Source organism: Pistacia vera, unplaced genomic scaffold (genome assembly GCF_008641045.1).
Source record: "Pistacia vera cultivar Batoury unplaced genomic scaffold, PisVer_v2 Contig524, whole genome shotgun sequence".
In the NCBI taxonomy this organism is placed as follows: Eukaryota; Viridiplantae; Streptophyta; class Magnoliopsida; order Sapindales; family Anacardiaceae; genus Pistacia; species Pistacia vera.
In genome coordinates, this window is record NW_022196362.1 from 167,719 (window position 1) to 192,839 (window position 25,121).

Below are 25,121 nucleotides of genomic sequence, written 5' to 3' on the forward strand. Positions count from 1 at the left end.
TGATCGATCAATGAGATTTAAATATGGTACCGAGATTATATATGTTACAGAAACATAAATAATAGACTGACAAAAGAAGTTTTTATAGTGGTTCGAATGCTTAAAGAAAATTATACAACCACTATTATTTTATTATTCTCTAACTATTTTTATGATATTGCCCGTAAGGTATACAAAGATAAAAAAAATACTTTGCTTTACAGAGAGAAATAATGAAGCTCAAATCTATGTCTAACTCTCATATGCCCAACCTCCTTTTTCGTGAAGAGAGCTGCTCATTTATAAACCTTTTAGGCCAATGTAACGAGTGCTTTTACAAGTTGTTATGACGCGTGGAAACCACTCCTTAATCCTTATCTTTTTATTTTGATAAAGTTGGGACAAGTGTGTGGTCCGCATCCACTCATAGACAAACCTTGAATCTGCTGGGTTGGTGACAGCCGTATCTCTTCTGTCTTAGGGCGATGTGGTAGCTCCTGGATTGCACAAAGCCTTCCTGAACTTTGATTGGTTTGTGCTGACATCAGTGCAATTTTTTAGGCACAACATGTCCTATGACTATACAAATGTTTGGGTCATGTGTTGTACCATGAAATGATGGTTTTCCTAATAAGAGTGTCATAGATTGCTTCAACAGTAAGATTCACAGTGGCTTGCTTTGCACGATTGCTTCAATAATAAGATTCACTTGTTGAATCACCATACAGGTTGTGTGGCACCTTATAAGAGGATTGCTTCACCATTAAGTCTCCAATTAGGACAGACCGCCGGAACATGTGGCATATGACCAGAAGGTTACTTCTTGAACAAGATCACCCATGCAAAACTATAAATAGGGGTCTCCCACCCCAAACCAGATATCTAGTCTTTCTCTTCTCAATCGCTTTAGAGCAGTTATCTCTCTTTTGAGCAAACATCTCTTGTAAACACATCAATAAGATAATAGTGGTCATATGATTTGCGTTTTGCATTCGAACCACTTTAAAAACTATTTGTATCTACTCTTTTGTTTACTTTTCACGCATTTTCAATATCTTTTGCGGGTTCAACATTATCTTTCATGGTCTCATGCAGACTCTTTGCACAAATTCTCCCAGAAGGCTCACGTGCTTCTCATTGGTGCAAAATATCGTAACAACAATACTCAATTCGACCAAATGTCAAAATCAAATAATGAGAAAGGTTTACCAATCAAAGATCGAATTTCAAACAATTTGCAGAAACGTTTTGTTTTTTTTTTTTTTTTTTTTTTTTAAGTTAGATTTAAATAATATTGGTAGCTAGTTTTAGGTTGCAAATCTAATGATCATGAGGCTTATGGATGCTCCAAATGGAAATAGATGGAGATAATGAATCCTGTGGTGGGCGATGCAGTGAAAGAAGATCCATCTCCATCAAGCTTGTTGGGTGATAAATTTAATAATAATAAAAATACTTTACACATGTATGGTATAAAGGAATTTTCATGACTCAAATCTGAGCTCAATTTCTTGACTTATTTGTCAACTACAAATGGTGGTCCATCACTATCGCTATCGCATTTACAAAAAACCATGCATCACCCAACCCACAATTATCTAATCCCTATCTACATTCTTATGTCTATCAATAATCATTTAATTATTACAAACAAATCCAAACTCAATTGGCGCGTGAGAAGTCAGGGAAAAGTGGGGTTGTGACTGTAATTATTGTTTGGGGTCGAAGTAATTAAGAAGTATACATATATATTGTTTGGAATTGGAGTTGGTAGGCCCCAAATTTGAAAATTATAATTCAGAAGCAAGTGCAACATAAATAATTTATAATTAAAACAAAAAACAAAGAAAGAAAAAGAAAAAGAAAAAGAAAAAGAAAAAGAGAAGGGTAAAATAGAGATGTTACAGTAAAGAGAGACAGGTTTTTAAATCAGCAACTACCAAAGTCAGTATGGCAGCTGTAATTGCTAAGAAGGTAGGACCCATTAACTCTGCAAAATGCATGAGAATTGAGAATTCAATTGTGGTTGGCCGATTGTTTACCACGTGTCCTCACTCCTCACCAGCCACGCTTATGTCCTTCTCAGAACTTCTTGTCGGCGGCCTTTTCTTTGTGGGTCTTCTTTTAGTCTTTCTTTTGTTATATATATATATATATATATATATATGTTTTTCACATGTATCAATTCTGACAATAACCTTAAATATCCACTTAATGTCACTCACTAATCTGCAGCTGAGAATTTAATTATGATTTGTCTACTTCTGTCTGACTGTTAATTTAAGTATAAATAGGATGAAAAACAATTAAATTACCTATCTAATTTTGAAGTTAAAATTGAACAGAGGAGTTGGTGGATGCGTTAAACGCATCAGACGTTGAGCCGTTGACGTCTATTCCGATTACGTAATCCATCAGACTGCATTTATTTTATTTAAAGTCGTCAATTATTGAACTGACTGCTCTTTTTTTGAAAACGCCCACTCATAAGTCAGACTCCCCCATCCCACACCTTTTATTAACAAATAACCTACAAACCCAAATAGTATAATATACTATCAATGTCATCCACTAATTCTAATTGCCGTTACTATTTTTTATCAAGAAATTCACTTGATATCAGTATTGAAATAAAAAATTATAAAACTCAACAAAATATTTAAAATAGAAAGAAGTCATTGTCAACCACCGTAAGAGTAATGCTACATGTACAAATAAATCTTACACTTTTTACAGAAATCTTTATAAGATTTCTTTTTACATCTAATATTATTGTCACCGTAAAAGCCATCCGTCACAAAACTTAGAATCCCATTGCAATTTCCGTTACTTTGTTAACGAAATTGTATATACAGTATATGTTAATATCGTTCGGGCTTCTAGGATTACTATTTAAAACATTTGGCTCATGTTTACTTCGGCTAATTTTGAAGTAAAGACTGTGAAAAGTACACGTATTTATTATTAATTTAACTTCATTATCATATAATAGATATCTTAGACATAGACAATAATAAATATAATTATAATGTTGACCAGGGAATTTTCTCAAAAAATAAAAGAATGTTTAATTTTGTTATGATAACAATTAACAAGTGTATATAAATGATAAAGAAGTGAGTCCTTATCAACTATTTAAAAGAACAATAATGTCAGACGTACAAAAAAATTATACAAAGTGAGATAACAAAATATAAATAAAAAAATGAGTACAAAAAGTCAAACTCATTATATTTATTTTTTATTCATCTCTTGTCACGTTATTTTATACAAAAAAAAAAAATTTGTATAATTTTTTATACGGATCGTATTACCCATAAAGGAATGACCGTTACACTTTCCCATGAGAAAGTTGAAAAGTATTAATAATCAAGATTCAAGACCCCCCTTGCAAGTTATACTTTAAAATCTACTTTCAATTATGATCTACTGATTTTGTGTTCTCAATTTAATTAAAAGAAACGTGTATGCTTTTAATTGACAGATTGGGACCCCCTACATTACATACTTTCGCATTCTTTGTGTTATTACCTCCTTCCAAAATCTGGTGAACTCAACTGTAACCACATGGGTTCTACATGTTTGTATTTGAACACCTGGTGGCCCAATTAACAAAGCCCTAGGCCCAATAAATACAAAACGACCGCGTAGTACAAAAGCTCAAAACTTTGCTGTGTTTCCTCTTCTCTCTCCCTCTTGGTCTTGTACACTGTTTGAAACTGCAAGCCATAGAATCTACTAAAGTTCGTAGCAATTCAGTTACCTCCTAGGGTTTTTTCCGTGCAAGCAGACTAATATTTTTTACCCATCTCTCTATTAATCAGTGTTGAATGGACGGAGAAGAGTTGACTGAGCAAGAGACCGCACTGTACGATCGTCAAATTAGGGTTTGGGGTGCTGATGCTCAGCGAAGGTACTTCCACTTAATTAGTTAATTTTTGTCAACTTAATTCAATTGCACTTATTTATTTATTTAATTTTATATTTGCTTGAATGTAGATTGAGCAAATCTCACATTTTAGTTTATGGGATGAAAGGTGCTGTAGCCGAGGTGAAATTTCTAAGTAATTCATCATTTTATGTGTGATTAAGTTGTTGAATAGTACTTTATTTGCGTACATGTTAAACGGGTCTAAATACTTGTTTTTGTGGGTAGTTTTGCAAGAATATAGTGCTGGCTGGAGTTGGTAGTTTGACATTGGTGGATGATCGGTTGGTGACCGAAGAAGCATTCTCTGCGAATTTTTTGATACCAACCAATGAAAATGTGTATAGTGGAAAAACTATTGCTGAGGTTTGCTGCAATTCGTTGAAAGAATTCAATCCCATGGTTCGTGTTTCGGTTGAAAAAGGTTTGTCTTTTTTTCTTTCCTAGTAGATGTTCTTATTGTCATGATTTTTGTTTAAACTGTTGGTGAGTGTATATTTTATGTATTCCGTATATGTGAGATTGATTAATTCTGAGCTGGCCCTCAATGTTACATGGTTGTATACTGGTTGACATTTGTTAGTGGAACTAGATGATAAACATTTAGTAAAATCTAAAGTTTTGTTTGCACAGGTGATTTGTCAAGCTTTGGTGGAGAATTCTATGATAAGTTTGATGTAGTTGTTGTCAGTTGCTGCTCCGTCGCAAAAAAAGTACTTGAAAATTCTTCCATCTCTCTGATAGATGATTGTAGTTCGTAAAAATTCCCTTTTATAAATATGATTTTATTTATGCGATGGATGCCCTGGTTAACTAATCTAATTACTAATTTTACTGTCTTTCATGCTTTATGGACAGAATTTGATCAATGAGAAATGCCGAAAGTTGTTGAAGCGTGTGGCTTTTTATACTGTTGACTGTAGAGACTCTTGTGGTGAAATATTTGTTGATTTGCAGAACCATAAGTATTCAAAGGTAATCATCTAGCCTGTTTATCTGTTTTTACTTTCTGTTTTCAGGACGATTTGTGGCTTTGTCTCTTATATTCATATTGTGATTATATTTTGTAAGGTTCTGTTGATACTAAGCATTGGAACTCATATGAGGAATAGAAAGACTTAAGTACAACAAAATTCTTATGTTGAGTGCCTTTTAGAGCTTAATTTTCTTCCTTTGTATGCCAATTTTTGCATTTAAAGTCATTTTAGTATTTACTTTATGTTAACTAATCTGCTGGCTTGATGTGCACTGTTGTCATTTGATATTCTGGGCAATTATCCATTAGATTGCTTAAAATTTTCTTAGTCTTGCGGCGCTTTACAGATTAGTGACCAAAAGTTAGTTTTGTAAAATACTAATTGTAAGAGTTTCTGGTACTAATTTTTTTTCACATCTGAAAGTTTTCGTATGTTATTTCTCCTGGCTCTTGTATTATTAAATTGCTAGTCAACATATGAATTAAAATTCTAGTGTTGAAGCTCTTTTAGATATACTGCTATGTTGGCAGAGACAATAATTTATCTCTTCTGCAATGTTTTATTTCTTGACAGCAAAAGCTTGAAGAAACAGTTGAATGCCAATTGCAGTATCCAAGTTTTGAGGTATTAAGCTTAATGATATTGTATCTTTTTGCATATCTCTCTCTATCTGTTTTTTCTTTTTTTGCCATGCTCTTCTTCTGTGCTCGCTACTTTCTCGTACTGTATTGGTATACCAGAGTGCTTGATCCAGATTCCTGTCATTTGGTCTCCAATTCATGTTGCACTCTGCACATAGTAATGTGCAATTCCGGCTAGTATGCAAGATGCTGTATTCATCTTTGTTTCCTAGCAAAAGAATATCTGTGTGTGTGTGGATGGGTGTGTGTTTTGTGGCACTGTCTTTCACCTGAATCTCTGAACAGTCCATCCAATTATACATGTGACAGGCATTAAGGATTGCTACCGATTTTTAAATTAGCATTAGTTTTCAAAATATTTTTGCTTTTTTTATGTATAATTTTTTGTGATTAACTATATTTATGTTGGTGCTTTGTTGATTTTATATGTATGCGGTTTCCCCATTTCAGGAAGCAATATCTGTACCATGGAAAGTGCTTCCTAGGAAAACATCAAAGCTTTACTTTGCTATGAGAGGTATGGTAATTTAAGTAGTTGTTCTGTTTTAAATAAGGGAAAAAAAGAGGAATCGATATGAACTAGTTGAGAAAAGTTATTTTAACTACAGAGATTTAACAAACATTTTACATGTGTCCCTTTGTTGGTGGAACCCTTTAGTTGCAGACAATGGTCTTTTTTTGTGTCTTCCTGAGTGCAGATTTAATTCACTAATTATTGTACACTTTTAGACTGATCTTTTTCGCAATTTCAGTGTCCTGCCATTATATAGCATCTTTAAGGAGGATTAGTTGTACTGTTTTCGTCATTGAATTTAGAATTCATAAATTTGAATGTGTATAATAAAATAACGTGTATCATACCAACATGTAGTGATTGAACAGTTTGAAGAAGCAGAAGGACGTGGTGTGGGAGAGATTTCAATTGCCGATCTGCCCGGTGTTCTGAAGCTGAAGAAGGAAATTTGTGAGGCAAATGTAAGGCACTTGTAATGTGTCTTAGCATATGTTTTTTTGATTTTTTATTGTATTCATGTTGTACATCTTCCTAGTGGTGATATCCCATTTATGTTGCAGTCACTCAATGCATCTCGTATTCCTGATACCCTCCTAGAAAGATTGATCATGGGTGCAAGAGAATTTCCTCCAGTTTGTGCCATCATTGGAGGAATCCTTGGGCAGGTGAAATTCCACCCTATTACTTCCTTATTAATTTATTTATAGGGAATAGTACTTTTATTTAATGTTGCTGACTATTAAACTTTTTAGGAGGTTATTAAAGCATTATCGGGCAAAGGTGATCCTCTCAAGAACTTTTTCTTCTTTGATGTTATGGATGGGAAAGGCATAGTGGAAGACATATCAAACACAGAAACAGGAAGCTAGAGTAGCTGTTTCCAGGGGTCTAACATTGGAGTAGAAATTTAATTTTATTGGCCGTCCAGTGCTCAGATATAGAAGAACGTAGAGATTCCATTGATTTTCTAGGATCAGTTGACCATCTCTCATAGATATTGTAGCTTCGTAAGACTGATTTCTTTCTGCAGTTGTTCATGGCAGTGCTTTATAGCATTGACAGGTGATTAAGGGAGGAGGAATTTCGTGTTAACTTTCAGCACAACGACAAAGTGCAATGATTTGTTATTTATGTAAGCGCTTCAGTGAATTTATCTATAATTTACGTGTAGGAGAAATAGGTGAATTATCAATAATTCTTGTCCTAGTATGGAAGGTGATACATGAGGAATGTATTGGATGTGGTGCGAGAGTGAATGATGTGCTATTGCCATAGTGACATTTTGTTTCTGCGATCTGCATGAAGGGAAGGAGCCATGGCGCGGATGACATTTAAAATATACGTGACAGCGGGTCATCCCCTTGTCAGAGCGCTGAAGATCTTCATAGTGACATGGATTTTTGCGAGGGTCTGGTCCGTATGGAAAGAGGAGGAGCCGATTCTTTTATTCATCATGGGTGGTGGGACACAATAAATTAGTATGTCTGCTCAATTAGAAGAAATTTAAAGATTAATCATGCCTAAATCTACTTTAGCCTTTAATTAAAAGGGGAAAATAATTTCTTTTTGGTAAATGTCTTAGATTAGAACGCAATACAGAAACGGTAGATGGATAGAAGTGCAGGGAATCATGAAACGGGAATAGTGAAAGGTTAAATGCGAAAAAAGGAGCCAAAATCCTAGGAACCAGATTGTGGAAAAGCAGTTGAGTGGTAGGCAGTAGTAAATGTTTGCTTTCTCATAAAGATGAATCATGTTAAAGAATGAGGGTCATATGATGATGATGTAAGTTTTGAATTTGGTTATTTGAGTCTTAGTTAATAGGTAAGATATTATCTTTCATCATCCATCCAATAACAAAAAAAAATTAAAGGGTAGAGCCAAAATCAAAATTTTAAAATAGTGATTGAGTAAGATATGGAAAAATGCTTATCCCGCAATAATCTCATTCTCACCCAGTAACGTGAATTCAAATTATCTCCAAAATATAATAAAAAAACGAAGAGACTCTATTATGGAAAGACCATTTAAAATTATACTACACGTACTAATATTCTCATACAAACATTATGTGACAAAAGATGATTGGGTGAAAGTTTAATTTTAATTTAAAATCAATCAATCGTATTTTGCCATATAATATTGTAGAAAAAATATTATATGTGTAATATTATTTGTTTAGAAGAGTGGGTCAAAGCTCAGTCTTACAAAGACGCTCAACACAAGAGACTCCACCATTATGGCTAAAGCTCTTCCACCGCCAGACAATTCTCCAAGAACCCTCATGTCCTCACTGCAGCACAGGAGGTCTCCTTCCGATGAAGTAGCCTGGAAGGTGAGGAACAATGACTTGGCGGTTATGGAGATACTGCTAGAGAGAAGGGCGGCCATTGAGAGTGGTAAATTGAAGGGAAGAAGGCTTTTTGCGGAAACAAGAGAAGAGATAGACAATGGTTGGAATGGTCTGATGAGTGAAGATTGTGAGGTCAGGTCATTGTCTTCTTACGATTCTGATGATGAGGAAGAAAGTGATGGTGGGATTGAAGAGGAGTTGTATGTTTGTTGTACTAGTAATTGTGAGAATGTAGATAGGGAAGTGAAGGAATTAGGAGAAGGGAAAAGAGGTGAAAGTGGAAGAAGATGGTCGGGTTGGGGTGTTGTTGCGTGGATTGTATGTGTAGTTGGTATTATTATTATCACCTCAATAAGGAGGTTTTCTGGATATAGAAATGAAGATGAGGTGATCATCCTTGTCCCAACATGAAATTTATCTTTCTTTTCACTTTCTACTTTTTGTCAGTTTTACATTGATTCCTGCATTATTTAAAACTATGTGTATCTCTGATTTCTTTTTGTTGATATTCCAATTGATAAGGAATGACTCAATTTTTTGTGCTATCAATTTTTTTATGGTGCATGTTCTTTCTTAGACCTAGAAATATGCCTAAAAAATACTTAAATAAATATAATCTATACTCACACACCAACACTCATAGCCGTAACATAGATCCTCCAAGGCATCTTATAATGGAAAACCACAGTTCCTGCTTAGATAATTGATGATTTATCTAAAAATTTACTCTCTTTCAAGTTCTTAGGATTTTTCTTTTGACGCGTTTAATTATGACTGCAAGAGTAGTAAGCACTCTGTATTCCTCCATGGTGGAGGAGAAAACAATTTAAAGCCCAGAGCGTTAAGGGGCCTTGGGTCTAAAGATCCCGAAATTGATGTGAATAATTTTAGATTTAAAATTTAATAGTATTATCATCAATCTTTGAAAGCTATATTTATATTTAACTAAACACATCGTTAAATGACTCTGCGGCTCATGTTTAATCTATTCAAAAATAAAAAGCAGTTTGATTGAAGCCATTGGCATACCAAATAGGATTTACGTGATGAATTAAAGGGCATTTAGGTATACGTCTTCATAAGATTTGTAAAGGTTGAATACGTTTCTAGTGTTCTGTTCCTACAAGTTAACAGCTGATTTAGTGGTGAATCGAACAAATTAAAGATGACAATTACTGACACATCATACCAGTTGCCGCAAGAATTGAATAACTACAGAAGAAAACTAACCGTAACTGTAAGCACTTCTGGTGATGAGATGGGGATAATAATAGCAAATTAGATTGACATGACATGATGACAGAAAAAGACACACCCAACCCTAGAAAATTCGGTGTTGATAATTGAGGAGACTATGAATAACTAAGCGCACTGTCTATATCAGCAAATCTTTTTCATTTTTCTCTCTGCACATGAATCTGCCCTTGCTTCTATCTCACCACTACTTTTTCTACTTTCTACTAATTGCCGTTAGAAGGGTATATGTTCAATTTTATAAGGAGAATTTATTGGTTTGGTCACATATCGAAGGAGAATGCTACTGAATTCATCATGGGTTAAACGTCTTCTCGCATTTCCATTTCTCACCATGCATGTATAGTTTTAGATTACGAAGATCGAGGAGTGCAGCCTATTAATATGATCAAACGAATTCAAAAAACTGCTAGAAAGAAAAAAGGGCAAATATTAATCCTAAATTAAATTGTAAAAAGCACAGACGTTGGATTCAAGCAACTACCTCATCTACAATCACTTGATAGTTGATCCAAAAAAAGAAACTCGAAACGACCAATAATAATATATATCACAAAACCAAGCTACTGATTTATATAAGATTCAATGAAGTGGACATACATTTGTTTCTTTAAATGGCTGTATTGTGTCATTTTCTCTTGTTAAAGTGGAACACTAATCTTGAGACAGAGATGAGAGGTTTTCTAAATTCTGTTGAAAATGTTTGTTCTTACGATTTTACCATCTGTTATATATAAAAATTGCAACTTAGCTGATAGAATGGTGACTCATAATGAGCTCAAAGTAAAGGCTGCTTTGTAAAGTCAAAGCAGAATATAATCTTCTTGGTGCTCTTTCTACCAACTTCAACTTAATTATTTTATTTGTCCAAATGCTTTTGTATTCTGGCTTTTCTCTAAGTGGGTGGATGGATCTGCCAAATCGTTCCACATCACTTCAACTATAACCCATCATATGCTAAGAATTGTTGAAGAAAGCATCACATATCAGAATTGAACCGCTATTTGTCAACCTACCTCTCTGATTTATCTCACATATACATAATTCTATATGAGTTTATGTATTTTAAGAAACAGGCTCAGGTAAATAGGGTATTACAAACTGTTTACATTTGAAGAATAGTAAAATTAAGTTTAGAAAGTAGCAGTGTAGGCTTGCATCTGACGCAAAATCTGATCAAAGTTGTCAGCTAACTTCCCAATTGGATGTGTGTGCATCCCTTCATAGGTAGTCACCACAATTTCTTCGTCTTTGGAACTGCGTTGGATTTGTTTCTTCACATTGCACCCTTTATGCGTACATTTGTAGTAACTTCTGCTAGACAAAAGATATCAATGAATTAGCTCCTGCGATTTTCCCTAAATACAACCTTTTCCTTTCTGATATAAAAGCAGTAATGATTAAGAAGCATATTTGTTTGCTATAAAAGAATAGTATTTTAGCAATATATGATTACCAAGAGAACTAGAGGCAAGGCAAGGTGACATTATCAGGTATAATTAAATAATATGTCCTTGAGTGCATTTGACCCAAAACGGTGAAAGGTAGCTAAAACGATCAAATATGAATACGAGTGCATTGGAAAATTATTAACAGTATATCTCCAAGGTGACTTGATAAGATTGTATCCATTATTCCGAAGATAAAACCAATCACAGAAACTATGGACAAACTTGACTTCGTTTGATATGGAGATATGATAGAATGAGAAAGTTTCAATTTTTTGCTAAAGAAAGAATTTGACAAGCTGGAGTTACAGAATATGTATGCTGCAAGCATTATTCAAGTATTGACCTTTATTCCCAAATCAACTTCGAAAATGAGCTAAAACTTTTCTTTTTTTGCCTTATTCAAAAATATGCAGCCTGTATTTAAAACAACTGATTCAGTCAAGTTCTTCACGAATATAGTACGAAACGAAAGTACTCTCCACGTCTAAACAAATAACTTGAATGTAGAAATAAAGCACTTGAACTTGAAAATCATCTTCATGGTATGGAAGACCAAAACCCATATAAAATTATTTCATATGTCGTTATTTCTCTTTTATGAATTTATATATTAATTAGCTATTGTAAAATTAAGATCTTGATTGCTTTAAAGTACTCAATGATGTTACAATAAAATTATAGATGCATCTCATCTTATATACTCTACATACAACATGCATGATGCATCCATGCAACGATGCAAATCGTGAAGGAGCAGTTGCACTAGATTCCCTTCGCTCAGCGAGGTTTATCAAGAGATGATGTCTGGTTTTCTCTATTTTGCAGCTATAATTGGATAAATAATTCCGTTTTCAATGTTATGCTACCAATAATTAGATTAATCAGGTTGAAAAGAAGGTTAATACTAATTACCTGGGGAATTTACCGCTCTTAACTGTTTTTTGGCCATATTTCCTCCACCGATACCCGTCATCCAGTATGTCAATCTGGCTCCTTGTTTGAAATGCGTACCTGTGCTTTTTGAGTCCCTTGTTTTCTCCTTTGCTATTTGCTTTAACCTCACTCCCAGAACTGTGAGAGGTAATTCCACTGTCAGAAATGTTTGTGTTATCTGGATATTGACTTTTACATTCTGCCTTGCTCTCATTCCCGATATTCTGAGCATCAAAATGATGGGTTTGTGGATTTCCCATGTTTAAAGAGGATCGAGAAGTTGAAAATCTTTGTGAACCAGAGAGAAGCATGTGGTAGTTATCCATGGACATAGGATTGGTAAGTAAGAAACACCAAAGCTACTTAATATCAAGTAATTAAAAAAATGAGAAGAAGAGGAGGTTTATGAGTTGGGAAAAGGCAGAATATTTATAAAGAAATAAAAAAGGTGGGCGGCTGAATGGGCAACGTCCAATTTCACTGACTACAGAGAAAATTGAAAGATAGAGGTGACATTCATAGGTGCAGCCTCTCAAATAGAGAAAGCTGTGCCGTAAACGTCACGTAAAGTCATAAGAACAGTGAAAAGTTTATGAAAAGATAAGAATAATTCAAATATATTACTACTGTTTATGCAAACATTACTAAGAATAACAAGTTTCAACAAAGAAAAAAGTGAGTAATTATATAAATTAAGTTACAGGTCAGTTTCCATGGTAAAGTATATGAGCTAATTAATGTTCATAAATAGTTTAAAGGCGAGGACTTCTGCCTTCTTCTGCTTAAGGCTTTCTCTAGCTACATAACAAGAAAAATGTTAGATGTTTAATTTTGATACCAATAACTTACATGTGTAAAGTGTTAAGTTGTTTTTTGAAGTTACACGTAATGATTACAGATAATCTAATGTAAAGACTAAATAATAATTGAAAGACAATTTTTAAAGTGGTTCGGATGCTTAATGCAAGTCCTACGTTCATTGTTCTTTTATATATGAGAGATTACAAGAGGTCGCATATAGCGAACAACGAATAGAGGTACAATAACTGATTATTCAGATAGAATATTAAGTCAGTCTCTTTCTCTTAGGTTATCTTTACTCTTGAGAATAATATGATTGCAATCAAAATGTGAGTTCTTTTATATATGAGAGATTACAAGAGGTTACGTATAGCAAATAACGAGTAGAGGTATAATAACTGATTATTCAGATAGAATATTAAGTCAATATATTTCTCTTAGGTTATCTTTGCTATGAGAATATAGATTACAATCAAAATGTGAGTTTTTTGTCTCCGAATCCCGAAAATGAGAGGGGGAACCCTTTATTTATAGTAGAGGAATTCAATATAATGATTACAAATCTACAAGTGGGTAAGTGCCATAAAAATTCTTCATAACCTCCCATTGGCTGATAACTTAGGATATATCCCCAGATTACCTGAGACTTGGATAGGTGTGTGGCTCATATTCACTCATAGACAAAATCTGAATCTGCCAAGTTGGTGACAACCGTATTCTTTCTGTCTTGGGGTGACGTGACAACTCCTGAACAATGCAAAACCTTTCTGACTCTGATTGGAGCTAACTGATGTAAGCTTATATCAGTCCTGATTTTTTGGGCATAACAGAAATGAATATACCAAATGTTGACAAAATATATCATTTATTCAAAGCCATTTCTAACCAAATTATCTGGATTTTGACATCGAAGTGAAGGTCTTATATACGGATTCGAAATGGAATTGGAAAAGAGGGATAAGTCATTCTGTATTTTAAGAACAAGCTCAGGTAAATAGGGTATTACAAACTGTTTACATTTGAAGAATAGTAAACATTAAGTTTAGAAGTAGCAGTGTGGCTTGCATCTGACGCAAAATCTGATCAAAGTTGTCAGCTAACTTCCCAATTGGATGTGTGTGCATCCCTTCATAGGTAGTCACCACAATTTCTTCGTCTTTGGAACTGCGTGGGATTTGTTTCTTCACATTGCACCCTTATGCGTACATTTGTAGTAACTTCTGCTAGACAAAGATATCAATGATTAGCTCCTGGATTTTCCCTAAATACACCTTTTCCTTTCTGATATAAAAGAGTAATGATTAAGAAGCATATTTGTTTGCTATAAAAGAATATATTTTAGCAATATAGATTACCAAGAGAACTAGAGGCAAGGCAAGGTGCACTTATCAGGTATAATTAATAATTATGTCCTTGAGTGCATTTGACCCAAAACGGTGAAAGGTAGCTAAAACGATCAAATATAATACGAGTGCATTGAAAATTATAACAGTATATCTCCAGGTGACTTGATAAGATTGTATCCATTATTCCGAAGATAAAACCAATTGTTTAGAAGAGTGGGTCAAAGCTCAGTCTTACAAAGACGCTCAACACAAGAGACTCCACCATTATGGCTAAAGCTCTTCCACCGCCAGACAATTCTCCAAGAACCCTCATGTCCTCACTGCAGCACAGGAGGTCTCCTTCCGATGAAGTAGCCTGGAGGGTGAGGAACAATGACTTGGCGGTTATAGAGATACTACTAGAGAGAAGGGCGGCCATTGAGAGTGGTAAGTTGAAGGGAAGAAGGCTTTTTGCGGAAACAAGAGAAGAGATAGACAATGGTTGGAATGGTCTGATAAGTGAAGACTGTGAGGTAAGGTCGTTGTCTTCTTACGATTCTGATGATGAGGAAGAAAGTGATGGTGGGATTGAAGAGGAGTTGTATGTTTGTTGTACTAGTAATTGTGAGAATGTAGATAGGGAAGTGAAGGAATTAGGAGAAGGGAAAAGAGGTGAAAGTGGAAGAAGATGGTCGGGTTGGGGTGTTGTTGCGTGGATTGTATGTGTAGTTGGTATTATTATTATCACCTCAATAAGGAGGTTTTCTGGATATAGAAATGAAGATGAGGTGATCATCCTTGTCCCAACATGAAATTTATCTTTCTTTTCACTTTCTACTTTTTGTCAGTTTTACATTGATTCCTGCATTATTTAAAACTATGTGTATCTCTGATTTCTTTTTGTTGATATTCCAATTGATAAGGAATGACTCAATTTTTTGTGCTATCAATTTTTTTATGGTGCATGTTCTTTCTTAGACCTAGAAATATGCCTAAAAAATACTTAAATAAATATAATCTATACTCACACACCAACACTCATAGCCGTAACATAGATCCTCCAAGGCATCTTATAATGGAAAACCACAGTTCCTGCTTAGATAATTGATGATTTATCTAAAAATTTACTCTCTTTCAAGTTCTTAGGATTTTTCTTTTGACGCGTTTAATTGTGAATGCAAGAGTGGTAAGCACTCTGTATTCCTCCACGGTGGAGGAGAAAAAAATTTAAAGCCCAGAGCGTTAATGGGCCTTGGGTCTAAGGATCCCGAAATTGATGTGAATAATTTTAGATTTAAAATTTAAAAGTATTATCATCAATCTTTGAAAGCTATATTTATATTTAACTGAACACATCGTTAAATGACTCTGCAGCTCATGTTTAATCTATTCAAAAATAAAAAGCAGTTTGATTGAAGCCATTGGCATACCAAATAGGATTTACGTGATGAATTAAAGGGCATTTAGGTATACGTCTTCATAAGATTTGTAAAAGTTGAATACGTTTCTAGTGTTCTATTCCTACAAGTTAACAGTTGATTTAGTGGTGAATCGAACAAATTAAAGATGACAATTACTGACACATCATACCAGTTGCTGCAAGAATTGAATAACTACAGAAGAAAACTAACCGTAACTGTAAGCACTTCTGGTGATGAGATGGGGATAATAATAGCAAATTAGATTGACATGACATGATGACAGAAAAAGACACACCCAACCGTAGAAAATTCGGTGTTGATAATTGAGGAGACTATGAATAACTAAGCGCACTGTCTATATCAGCAAATCTTTTTCATTTTTCTCTCTGCACATGAATCTGCCCTTGCTTCTATCTCACCACTACTTTTTCTACTTTCTACTAATTGCCGTTAGAAGGGTATATGTTCAATTTTATAAGGAGAATTTATTGGTTTGGTCACATATCGAAGGAGAATGCTACTGAATTCATCATGGGTTAAACGTCTTCTCGCATTTCCATTTCTCACCATGCATGTATAGTTTTAGATTACGAAGATCGAGGAGTGCAGCCTATTAATATGATCAAACAAATACAAAAAACTACTGGAAAGAAAAAAGAGCAAATATTAATCCTAAAGGAAATTGTAAAAAGCACAGACGTTGGATTCAAGCAACTACCTCATCTACAATCACTTGATAGTTGATCCAAAAAAAGAAACTCGAAACGACCAATAATAATATATATCACAAAACCAAGCTACTGATTTATATAAGATTCAATGAAGTGGACATACATTTGTTTCTTTAAATGGCTGTATTGTGTCATTTTCTCTTGTTAAAGTGGAACACTAATCTTGAGACAGAGATGAGAGGTTTTCTAAATTCTGTTGAAAATGTTTGTTCTTACGATTTTACCATCTGTTATATATAAAAATTGCAACTTAGCTGATAGAATGGTGACTCATAATGAGCTCAAAGTAAAGGCTGCTTTGTAAAGTCAAAGCAGAATATAATCTCCTTGGTGCTCTTTCTACCAACTTCAACTTAATTATTTTATTTGTCCAAATGCTTTTGTATTCAGGCTTTTCTCTAAGTGGGTGGATGGATCTGCCAAATCGTTCCACATCACTTCAGCTATAACCCATCATATGCTAAGAATTGTTGAAGAAAGCATCACATATCAGAATTGAACCGCTATTTGTCAACCTACCTCTCTGATTTATCTCACATATATATAATTCTATATGAGTTTATATATTTTAAGAAACAAGCTCAGGTAAATAGGGTATTACAAACTGTTTACATTTGAAGAATAGTAACATTAAGTTTAGAAAGTAGCAGTGTTGGCTTGCATCTGACGCAAAATCTGATCAAAGTTGTCAGCTAACTTCCCAATTGGATGTGTGTGCATCCCTTCATAGGTAGTCACCACAATTTCTTCGTCTTTGGAACTGCGTTGGATTTGTTTCTTCACATTGCACCCTTTATGCGTACATTTGTAGTAACTTCTGCTAGACAAGAGATATCAATGAATTAGCTCCTGAGATTTTCCCTAAATACAACCTTTTCCTTTCTGATATAAAAGAAGTAATGATTAAGAAGCATATTTGTTTGCTATAAAAGAATAATATTTTAGCAATACATGATTACCAAGAGAACTAGAGGCAAGGCAAGGTGACATTATCAGGTATAATTAAATAATATGTCCTTGAGTGCATTTGACCCAAAACGGTGAAAGGTAGCTAAAACGATCAAATATGAATACGAGTGCATTGGAAAATTATAACAGTATATCTCCTAGGTGACTTGATAAGATTGTATCCATTATTCCGAAGATAAAACCAATCACAGAAACTATGGACAAACTTGACTTCGCTTGATATGGAGATATGATAGAATGAGAAAGTTTCAATTTTTAGCTAAAGAAAGAATTTGACAAGCTGGAGTTACAGAATATGTATGCTGCAAGCATTATTCAAGTATTGACCTTTATTCCCAAATCAACTTCGAAAATGAGCTAAAACTTTTCTTTTTTTGCCTTATTCAAAAATATGCGGCCTGTATTTAAAACAACTGATTCAGTCAAGTTCTTCACGAATATAGTACGAAACGAAAGTACTCTCCACGTCTAAACAAATAACTTGAATGTAGAAATAAAGCACTTGAACTTGAAAATCATCTTCATGGTATGGAAGACCAAAACCCATATAAAATTATTTCATATGTCGTTATTTCTCTTTTATGAATTTATATGTTAATTAGCTATTGTAAAATTAAGATCTTGATTGCTTTAAAGTACTCAATGATGTTACAATAAATTATAGATGCATCTCATCTTATATACTCCACATACAACATGCATGATGCATCCATGCAACGATGCAAATCGTGAAGGAGCAGTTGCACTAGATTCCTTTCGCTCAGCGAGGTTTATCAAGAGATGAAGTCTGGTTTTCTCTCTTTTGCAGCTATAATTGGATAAATAATTCCGTTTTCAATGTTATGCTACCAATAATTAGATTAATCAGGTTGAAAAGAAGGTTGATACTAATTACCTGGGGAATTTACCGCTCTTAACTGTTTTTTGGCCATATTTCCTCCACCGATACCCATCATCCAGTATGTCAATCTGGCTTCTTGTTTGAAATGCGTATCTGTGCTTTTTGAGTCCCTTGTTTTCTCCTTTGCTATTTGCTTTAACCTCACTCCCAGAACTGTGAGAGGTAATTCCACTGTCAGAAATGTTTGTGTTATCTGGATATTGACTTTTACATTCTGCCTTGCTCTCATTCCCGATATTCTGAGCATCAAAATGATGGGTTTGTGGATTTCCCATGTTTAAAGAGGATCGAGAAGTTGAAAATCTTTGTGAACCAGAGAGAAGCATGTGGTAGTTATCCATGGACATAGGATTGGTAAGTAAGAAACACCAAAGCTACTTAATATCAAGTAATTAAAAAAATGAGAAGAAGAGGAGGCTTATGAGTTGGGAAAAGGCAGAATATTTATAAAGAAATAAAAAAGGTGGGCGGCTGAATGGGCAACGTCCAATTTCACTGACTACAGAGAAAATTGAAAGATAGAGGTGACATTCATGGGTGCAGCCTCTCAAATAGAGAAAGCTGTGTCGTAAACGTCACGTAAAGTCATAAGAACAGTGAAAAGTTTATGAAAAGATAAGAATAATTCAAATATATTACTACTGTTCATGCAAACATTACTAAGAATAGGAAGTTTCAACATAGAAAAATTTGAGTATTTATATAAAGTTACAGGTCAGTTTCCATGGTAAAGTATATGAGCTAATTAATGTTCATAAATAGTTTAAAGGCGAGGACTTCTGCCTTCTCCCGCTTAAGGCTTTATCTAGCTCCATAACAAGGAAGACATTGATATTTGATTTTGATACCAATAACTTCTACGTGTAAAGTGTTAAGTTGTTTTTAGAAGTTACACATAAATGATTATAGATAATCTAATACAAAAACTAAATAATAATTAAAAGACAATTTTTAAAGTGGTTCAGATGCTTAATGCAAGTCCTACATCTACTATTCTTTTATATATAAGATATTACAAAAAGTCGTGTATAACGAACAACGAGTAGAGGTACAATAACTGATTATTCAGATAGAATATTAAGTCAGTCTATTTCTCTTAGGTTATCTTTGCTCTGAGAATAATATAGATTACAATTAAAGTGTGAGTTCTTTTATATATGAGAGATTACAAGCAGTGGCGGATCCAGCCACTTTTTGGGTGGGCCATTTTTCTTTTTTAATATTAATATATATAATTTATATATTTTGGCCCACCCTAACAAAAATAGTAATGTATAATAAATTTTTATTTTGGCCCACCCTAAAAGAAATTTCTGGATCCGCTACTGATTACAAGAGGTCACGTATAGCGAACAACGAGTAGAGGTACAATAATTGATTATTCAGATAGAATATTAAGTCAATCTTTTTTTCTTAGGTTATCTTTGCTCTAAGAATATAGATTACAATCAAAGTGTGAGTTTTTTGTCTCCGAATCCCAAAAATGAGAGGGGGAACCCTCTATTTATAGTAGAGGAATTCAATATAATGATTACAAATCTACAAGTGGGTAAGTGTCATAAAAGTCTTTTCTTACCTCTCATTGGCTAATAACTTAGGATATTTTCCCAAATTACCTAGGGCTTGGACAGGTGTGTGGCTCCCATTCACTCATAGACAAAATCTGAATCTGCCAAATTAGTGACAATCGTATTCTTTCTGTCTTGGGGTGATGTGACAACTCCTAAACAATGCAAAACCTTCCTGAATTCTGATTGGAGCTAGCTGATATAAGTTTACATCAACCTTGATTTTTTAGGCATAACAGAAAGGAATATACCAAATGTCGACAAAATATATCATTTATTCGAAGCCATTTCTAACCAAATTATCTGATTTTTAACATCGAAGTGAAGGTCTTATATACGGATTCGAAATGGAATTGGAAAAGAGGGATAAGTCATTTTAATATAAATTTAATGTATGTTAATTCATAGGCTTTTTTTTTTCTTAGGTGGTGAAGCAAGAATAGCTTCTTAATAGATTACCACCAAACTTATTTGCGCAGGGCTGCAGCTGGCACTGCCTTCATCTATTGTTTACTTCTGAAACTTTTCCAATTGCTTGAAATTCGAAAAAGAGTCTAGTAGTCCCACACAATTTTGACTATAGAATTCCTCAATTCAGAGTTACTCTACTGCTGAATTTATATTGTTCTGGAGAACTAACAGAGACAGATGCAGTATATCTCACCCAAGCAGCATTGCAATTTAATTTGCAACTATTGCTTGCTTCATCTTGGTCTAGCAACATAAAATCTGGTTTCTTTCAGCTAAGCTAGTTCTCTTAACATTGGTTCTATTGCTCAAGCCTCTGGTAATCACTTCGTAATCTTTTTGGTGACAGTATGAAATACTGTCGGTATAAATTAATTCATATATTGGCATTAAAATACCAAAGATTGTAGACATGATGTTTTGAAAAAAAAAGAGTGAATGAGTTGTAGGTTGATTAAAAGGGTGAGGATGAAACGATTTTGTTGTTTTGGAGCAGAGAGAATTCTTATTAGAGAGTATAGTACAAGACCTTTTTGCTTATACGAAAATGGGCCGTTCTTCATCCTTTTCTTGGTTCCTCGAACCGTCTTTTATATCAAACATTCCTTAAAACTATTTTTCAACTACTTCTCAGAGACTATATTAGCCAACCCACATGCTTTACCTGACGCTCTATAAATTGTAATGCCTCAGGCTTTAACTAAATAATATACTTTTATTTGGTATCTTACATGATTTATTAGGATTTTTATAGGATATTTTTCATGATTATTCTAAAATTTTCCAAAAAAAAAAAAAAAAAAACCTATCACACATTTTTTCATCTTAAGTGCTGGGTGAATAGTTGCACCACCAAACACTTGATTTAACATTTTGATTTCTCAGTGTCTTGTAAGACATCAATCTATTGAAAATAGGTAGTCCTATAATATTTGTTGGTTGGATTAGACATTTCATTTGATTTCCTGTTTGTACTATTTACACATTTTTTTTGCTCATTCCTGATAGTGATAGGCAGAGCTTTTGAATTATACTAGTGATCTTAACTCTCTATTTGTTTCACTATATATCTGATCGTTAGGTTCATGTCCTTTTACAATGACCAGTTGTTCGGATAATAAACCCATGTTTGTTTCACCAAACTAATTAATTAAGTGCATCAGTCAGGATAAAAAAAACCTCCGATCTTTATTAGTAGAAATCATGAAACGACAATCCTCCAACATGAAAGCAACAAAAACATAGAAATAACAATAGACGATCTAAAACATCCACTGCCAGGGAACACCCATAGCGTGTGTAGCTAGAGAAGTTCAATACATTAGAAACCATGTAAACAGAATAAAGGTTGTCTACTTTTGTTTGGTAGAGGACTCATCCTTCTTAACTCCATTGCCCTGAGACAGTGCAGCTTTTGCGGGTGAGTTGATGTCCTCCCAAGCTTCAATCCAGGTAAGCATGGCATCTCCAAGTTTCTGAAAATAAGGATCGAGGGGCCCCAACTTTTCCTTGACCTGCTTGGAGAGCTCAATATAGCATTTCTGCACAGTAGTGCATTCCTTTGGAAGGACAACATTTTGGAAGAATGGAATGATATCTTCCTGCCAGTATATGCCCTTGTATTCTTTCTTCAAATTCACAAATGGGTTGCTTGCCTTACTGTGCCAAATGTAAGGCAGTCCCGTCTTCACTCCAAGTTTCAGATGATCACATATCACCTGACAAAGAATTCAATAAGACATCAGAAATGTTCAATTCCTGAGGTTGCAAATTAGGAAGCTATTTTTCATCATCATATCAACCAAGTAAGGAGACTCATAATGTCAAACATCAATCATGTCTGTTTTAAAATTAATTAGTAAAATGGTAAACAAGTGATTCAAACTACATACCTTGGCACACCAGCCAGCCCACATATCATCATATCTGCCAATGGGTTGGCCATCACCCATGAGCCCAAAATACATGGCAGGGCCTATGAGTTCCCTATCGAAAGCCAGGTTCATTCCACACATTGGGAAGAGTGTGCCTTTTGGGATTGTCATGACCGCATCCACATACCTGTGAGAACTAAATTCAATACACAATTAGCAATAATTTGATAATTAAATTATAAGAGGACAGCAATGGAGTAACCTGGTGTTGCGCTCACGAGGCTTGACAAGTTGAGTAGGAGCATCGTAGTCAGGAATGTTAAGCCAGAGTCCATGAGAAATAGCAGTAGGCACGCCTTCCCTTAAGCTAAATGGGTATCCCCTAACAAAATCAGCTCCTTCCCTATATGGGTCATAAAGAGTGTTGAAGAAGAATGGTGTTGCTGGTGCCAACAAATTCTCAATGTGCTTTGCCAATGCATTTATCTCTTTTCCATTTGGATCCTTTGCCACCTTTTTTATTAAACAAAAACCATGTTATAACTCTTGCTTCTAAAAAAAATTAAATATTACTTGTTATAATTTGACACCAACTTAGACGAAATCAATAACAAATAAATTAAATGGGAAAACCCCTAGACCTAAGCAAAATGCTACTTCTCATCTCTCTTTCTACTTGGACCGGTCAATTTTGACTATGTTGGAAAATCAGATGTGATTTTTGGGCCCACTTTTTAGTCAAACTGAAATCCCCGTTTTTTACCTTTGACAGAGGCATGCAAATGAAAAATTAGACAAACTTACAAAGCAATCATCGTCAATGGTGAAGATATACTTCTTCTTGGAGACCAAGAATCCGAAGCAGCGACAAGCGGAGTCCTTGAAAGAAATGCAGTTGGCCTTGGGTCCAAGAACCCGATTCACATCGTTTCTATTATACAACTCATAGTCAAAACCTTCAGGGACACGAATCTTCTTGGTTGGATCTCCATCTTGAACAATGATGAGGTGGTATGGCTGAAAGAAGGGGCGCCACATCTCTAAGAAATCTAAGTTTCTAATGGTGGGGATAACGATGTCGAGGTCATCTTTCAAGGGTGGTGATAAGAGCTGGGCCATGATTTTTGTTGAATGTGTTGAGGGTTGGTGGTGATGAAAGAGGATTGTGAGTGTGGGAATTTATGGAGGTGGAAAAGGGGAGCGTAGGTTGCGTTTTAATGAAACGTGGAAGGAGTGAAGGAGGGAGGTGACAAAAAATGGAGATAAATTGCTTTTTGCATGAAATGGCACATGCACCATGAGGATAGTTAGCCTATTTGAGCCTATTTGAGGGGTGAATATGGATGATTTTTCCTTTGTCTCTAACCATGTGAACATGAGCCTCACGTAGTTCTTTTGAATTATTTAATGAATTTTATCATAATTTTAAGAATGGTTTGTGCTGGATTAGTAACAACTGAATTTGCTGTAACTGAAAAAAAAAAAAAATATGTTGGATAAAGATAGTAAAATTCACGCAAAGTTTAGACTCTTAACAAGAACTTGATTCCGCCTGCGGGGAGCGTTCCATGCCTACCACGATGCTGTGACAAATTCTGATGTTAATTGCTTGATTTTAATGTGACACAGCAAATGGGACAATTGGAAAGAATTCAATTGTATAGTCTGAATTGAAGCAATTGGTTAAAAAAAGTGTTGAAATTTGGTATCACTCAATCAAATATCACATATGCATGTATGTAGGACAGAAACTAGTATACCAGTACTAAGGCAGCGTGAAAGGGGATAAATTGCACCCTAATTTCATCAAATTAAATTCCATCAACTCCTTTTCTTCTCACAACTCAATAATTCTTGCATCTAAAGTTTAGTAGAAATTTTAGAATCACTAAGAGATAAAGAGATCGAAGCCGACAAGGTACAAGAGGCCACTAGTACTATAATATATATGTAAACTATAACTTATCCAAAAATTATGGTAAATCAGATATAATGCAACATTACTTACTATTGGACTCCAAATTTGACACCCTTACGGCCTCACCATACATATATGGCCATAAGGGAAAGTAAAATAGATATGCTGACCCATTCTTATGTGAAACTGAAATACACCCAACTCAATTACTGTTATGTGAAACTAAATACACACAACTCAATTAAATAAACACAAAAGCAAACCTGAATAACATGAGTTGCTGAGTTTGAGTGTCCCTAAACACTAACAGGAGTTGTAACTTAATGATGTGGGAGGGGCGGGGTGAATGCAGGCAGACAGACAATTGGGAGTTGGGAGTTGAAGCGTGATACGTGCAGTGTAATTATTTAAGAGACAGTAGTACAGCTCAGAGACTCGTTCTCTGGGCCTGGCAAACAAAAGCGACAGAACCATTAGGAAAAACAAAAAACCATAAAATTGCAGGACAAAAGTCAAAACTCTCCGGATAATGCTTTCATATCTATCACAAACATGCTATCTACCATATGCATCATCAGCTCCCAATTACATACCTCCTTTTATAAAATTTGGTCATCCCATATTGAGTCTTCATTGAATACTCTGTTTAGCTGCCATTCATCTACTGCACGAGTAACTACCTTTTCAAATCTGCTTGCATAAACGTACGTACCATTAATGAGGTATTTAAAAATTTTTGCCCAACTGAGATGAATTATTCACTCTATCATTCCGTGAGTGGATCTAAGAGACTTAGAAAACCCTCACATCAACTGAGTTGAGATTCTTTTGAATTTCAAAATAAATTTTTTAATTTTTTTAACTAACTTTTTAAATATCAATAATTCAATTAAATCATTTTTTTGTTAATATTGCTAATATTAATTCAATTTTAATATAATTAAATTGTAATATAAAAAAAATTAGATTTATTCATTTATCAAAAAATAAAATAAGAAATTACAACAATTATTGCCTTATGAAAAACCTTCCCAAGAAAAATCCAATTAGGACAAAAACTTGGTAAGAAAAAAAAAAAGTGTAATAATTGGCAGTTAATTTACAAATTATAAAGT

The 25,121-nt window shown here is 34.4% G+C and overlaps 4 protein-coding genes across 4 annotated transcripts; 1 reads left to right on the top strand and 3 right to left on the bottom strand.

Moving 5' to 3' along the window:
- Positions 1-3,651: 3,651 nt before the first annotated feature.
- LOC116106904 (SUMO-activating enzyme subunit 1A-like) lies at positions 3,652-7,199 on the top strand. Its single transcript, XM_031393212.1, has 10 exons — positions 3,652-3,892; positions 3,979-4,030; positions 4,136-4,331; positions 4,541-4,620; positions 4,766-4,882; positions 5,458-5,508; positions 5,976-6,042; positions 6,397-6,500; positions 6,600-6,704; positions 6,792-7,199. The coding sequence occupies exons 1-10, from the start codon at positions 3,810-3,812 to the stop codon at positions 6,906-6,908; spliced, it is 972 nt and encodes a 323-aa protein (XP_031249072.1). The 5' UTR covers positions 3,652-3,809; the 3' UTR covers positions 6,909-7,199.
- Positions 7,200-10,502: 3,303 nt separating this feature from the next.
- On the bottom strand, positions 10,503-12,509 carry LOC116106886 (probable WRKY transcription factor 75). The gene is made up of 2 exons (XM_031393191.1): positions 12,010-12,509; positions 10,503-10,960 (listed from the first exon to the last, which is right to left on the bottom strand). Exons 1-2 carry the CDS (start codon positions 12,360-12,362, stop codon positions 10,780-10,782), a joined length of 534 nt encoding a protein of 177 aa, XP_031249051.1. The 5' UTR covers positions 12,363-12,509; the 3' UTR covers positions 10,503-10,779.
- A 4,386-nt stretch (positions 12,510-16,895) lies between these two features.
- Positions 16,896-18,587, bottom strand: LOC116106915 (probable WRKY transcription factor 43). Its single transcript, XM_031393222.1, has 2 exons — positions 18,173-18,587; positions 16,896-17,125 (listed from the first exon to the last, which is right to left on the bottom strand). Exons 1-2 carry the CDS (start codon positions 18,523-18,525, stop codon positions 16,945-16,947), a joined length of 534 nt encoding a protein of 177 aa, XP_031249082.1. The 5' UTR covers positions 18,526-18,587; the 3' UTR covers positions 16,896-16,944.
- A 2,812-nt stretch (positions 18,588-21,399) lies between these two features.
- On the bottom strand, positions 21,400-23,291 carry LOC116106908 (UDP-arabinopyranose mutase 1-like). Its single transcript, XM_031393215.1, has 4 exons — positions 22,893-23,291; positions 22,351-22,601; positions 22,107-22,275; positions 21,400-21,932 (listed from the first exon to the last, which is right to left on the bottom strand). Exons 1-4 carry the CDS (start codon positions 23,205-23,207, stop codon positions 21,567-21,569), a joined length of 1,101 nt encoding a protein of 366 aa, XP_031249075.1. The 5' UTR covers positions 23,208-23,291; the 3' UTR covers positions 21,400-21,566.
- Positions 23,292-25,121: the final 1,830 nt, after the last annotated feature.

Coding starts and splice junctions, on each gene's coding strand:
- LOC116106904 (XM_031393212.1), top strand. CDS start 3,810: ATGGACGGAGAAGAGTTGACTGAGCAAGAGACCGCACTGTACGATCGT. Junction 4,031..4,135: donor TGAAAGGTGCTGTAGCCGAG/GTGAAATTTCTA, acceptor TTTTGTGGGTAG/TTTTGCAAGAATATAGTGCT. Junction 4,621..4,765: donor GCTGCTCCGTCGCAAAAAAA/GTACTTGAAAAT, acceptor CTTTATGGACAG/AATTTGATCAATGAGAAATG.
- LOC116106886 (XM_031393191.1), bottom strand. CDS start 12,362: ATGTCCATGGATAACTACCACATGCTTCTCTCTGGTTCACAAAGATTT. Junction 10,961..12,009: donor AAGAGCGGTAAATTCCCCAG/GTAATTAGTATT, acceptor TTTGTCTAGCAG/AAGTTACTACAAATGTACGC.
- LOC116106915 (XM_031393222.1), bottom strand. CDS start 18,525: ATGTCCATGGATAACTACCACATGCTTCTCTCTGGTTCACAAAGATTT. Junction 17,126..18,172: donor AAGAGCGGTAAATTCCCCAG/GTAATTAGTATC, acceptor CTTGTCTAGCAG/AAGTTACTACAAATGTACGC.
- LOC116106908 (XM_031393215.1), bottom strand. CDS start 23,207: ATGGCCCAGCTCTTATCACCACCCTTGAAAGATGACCTCGACATCGTT. Junction 22,602..22,892: donor CCATTGACGATGATTGCTTT/GTAAGTTTGTCT, acceptor TTAATAAAAAAG/GTGGCAAAGGATCCAAATGG. Junction 22,276..22,350: donor CCTCGTGAGCGCAACACCAG/GTTACTCCATTG, acceptor TAGTTCTCACAG/GTATGTGGATGCGGTCATGA.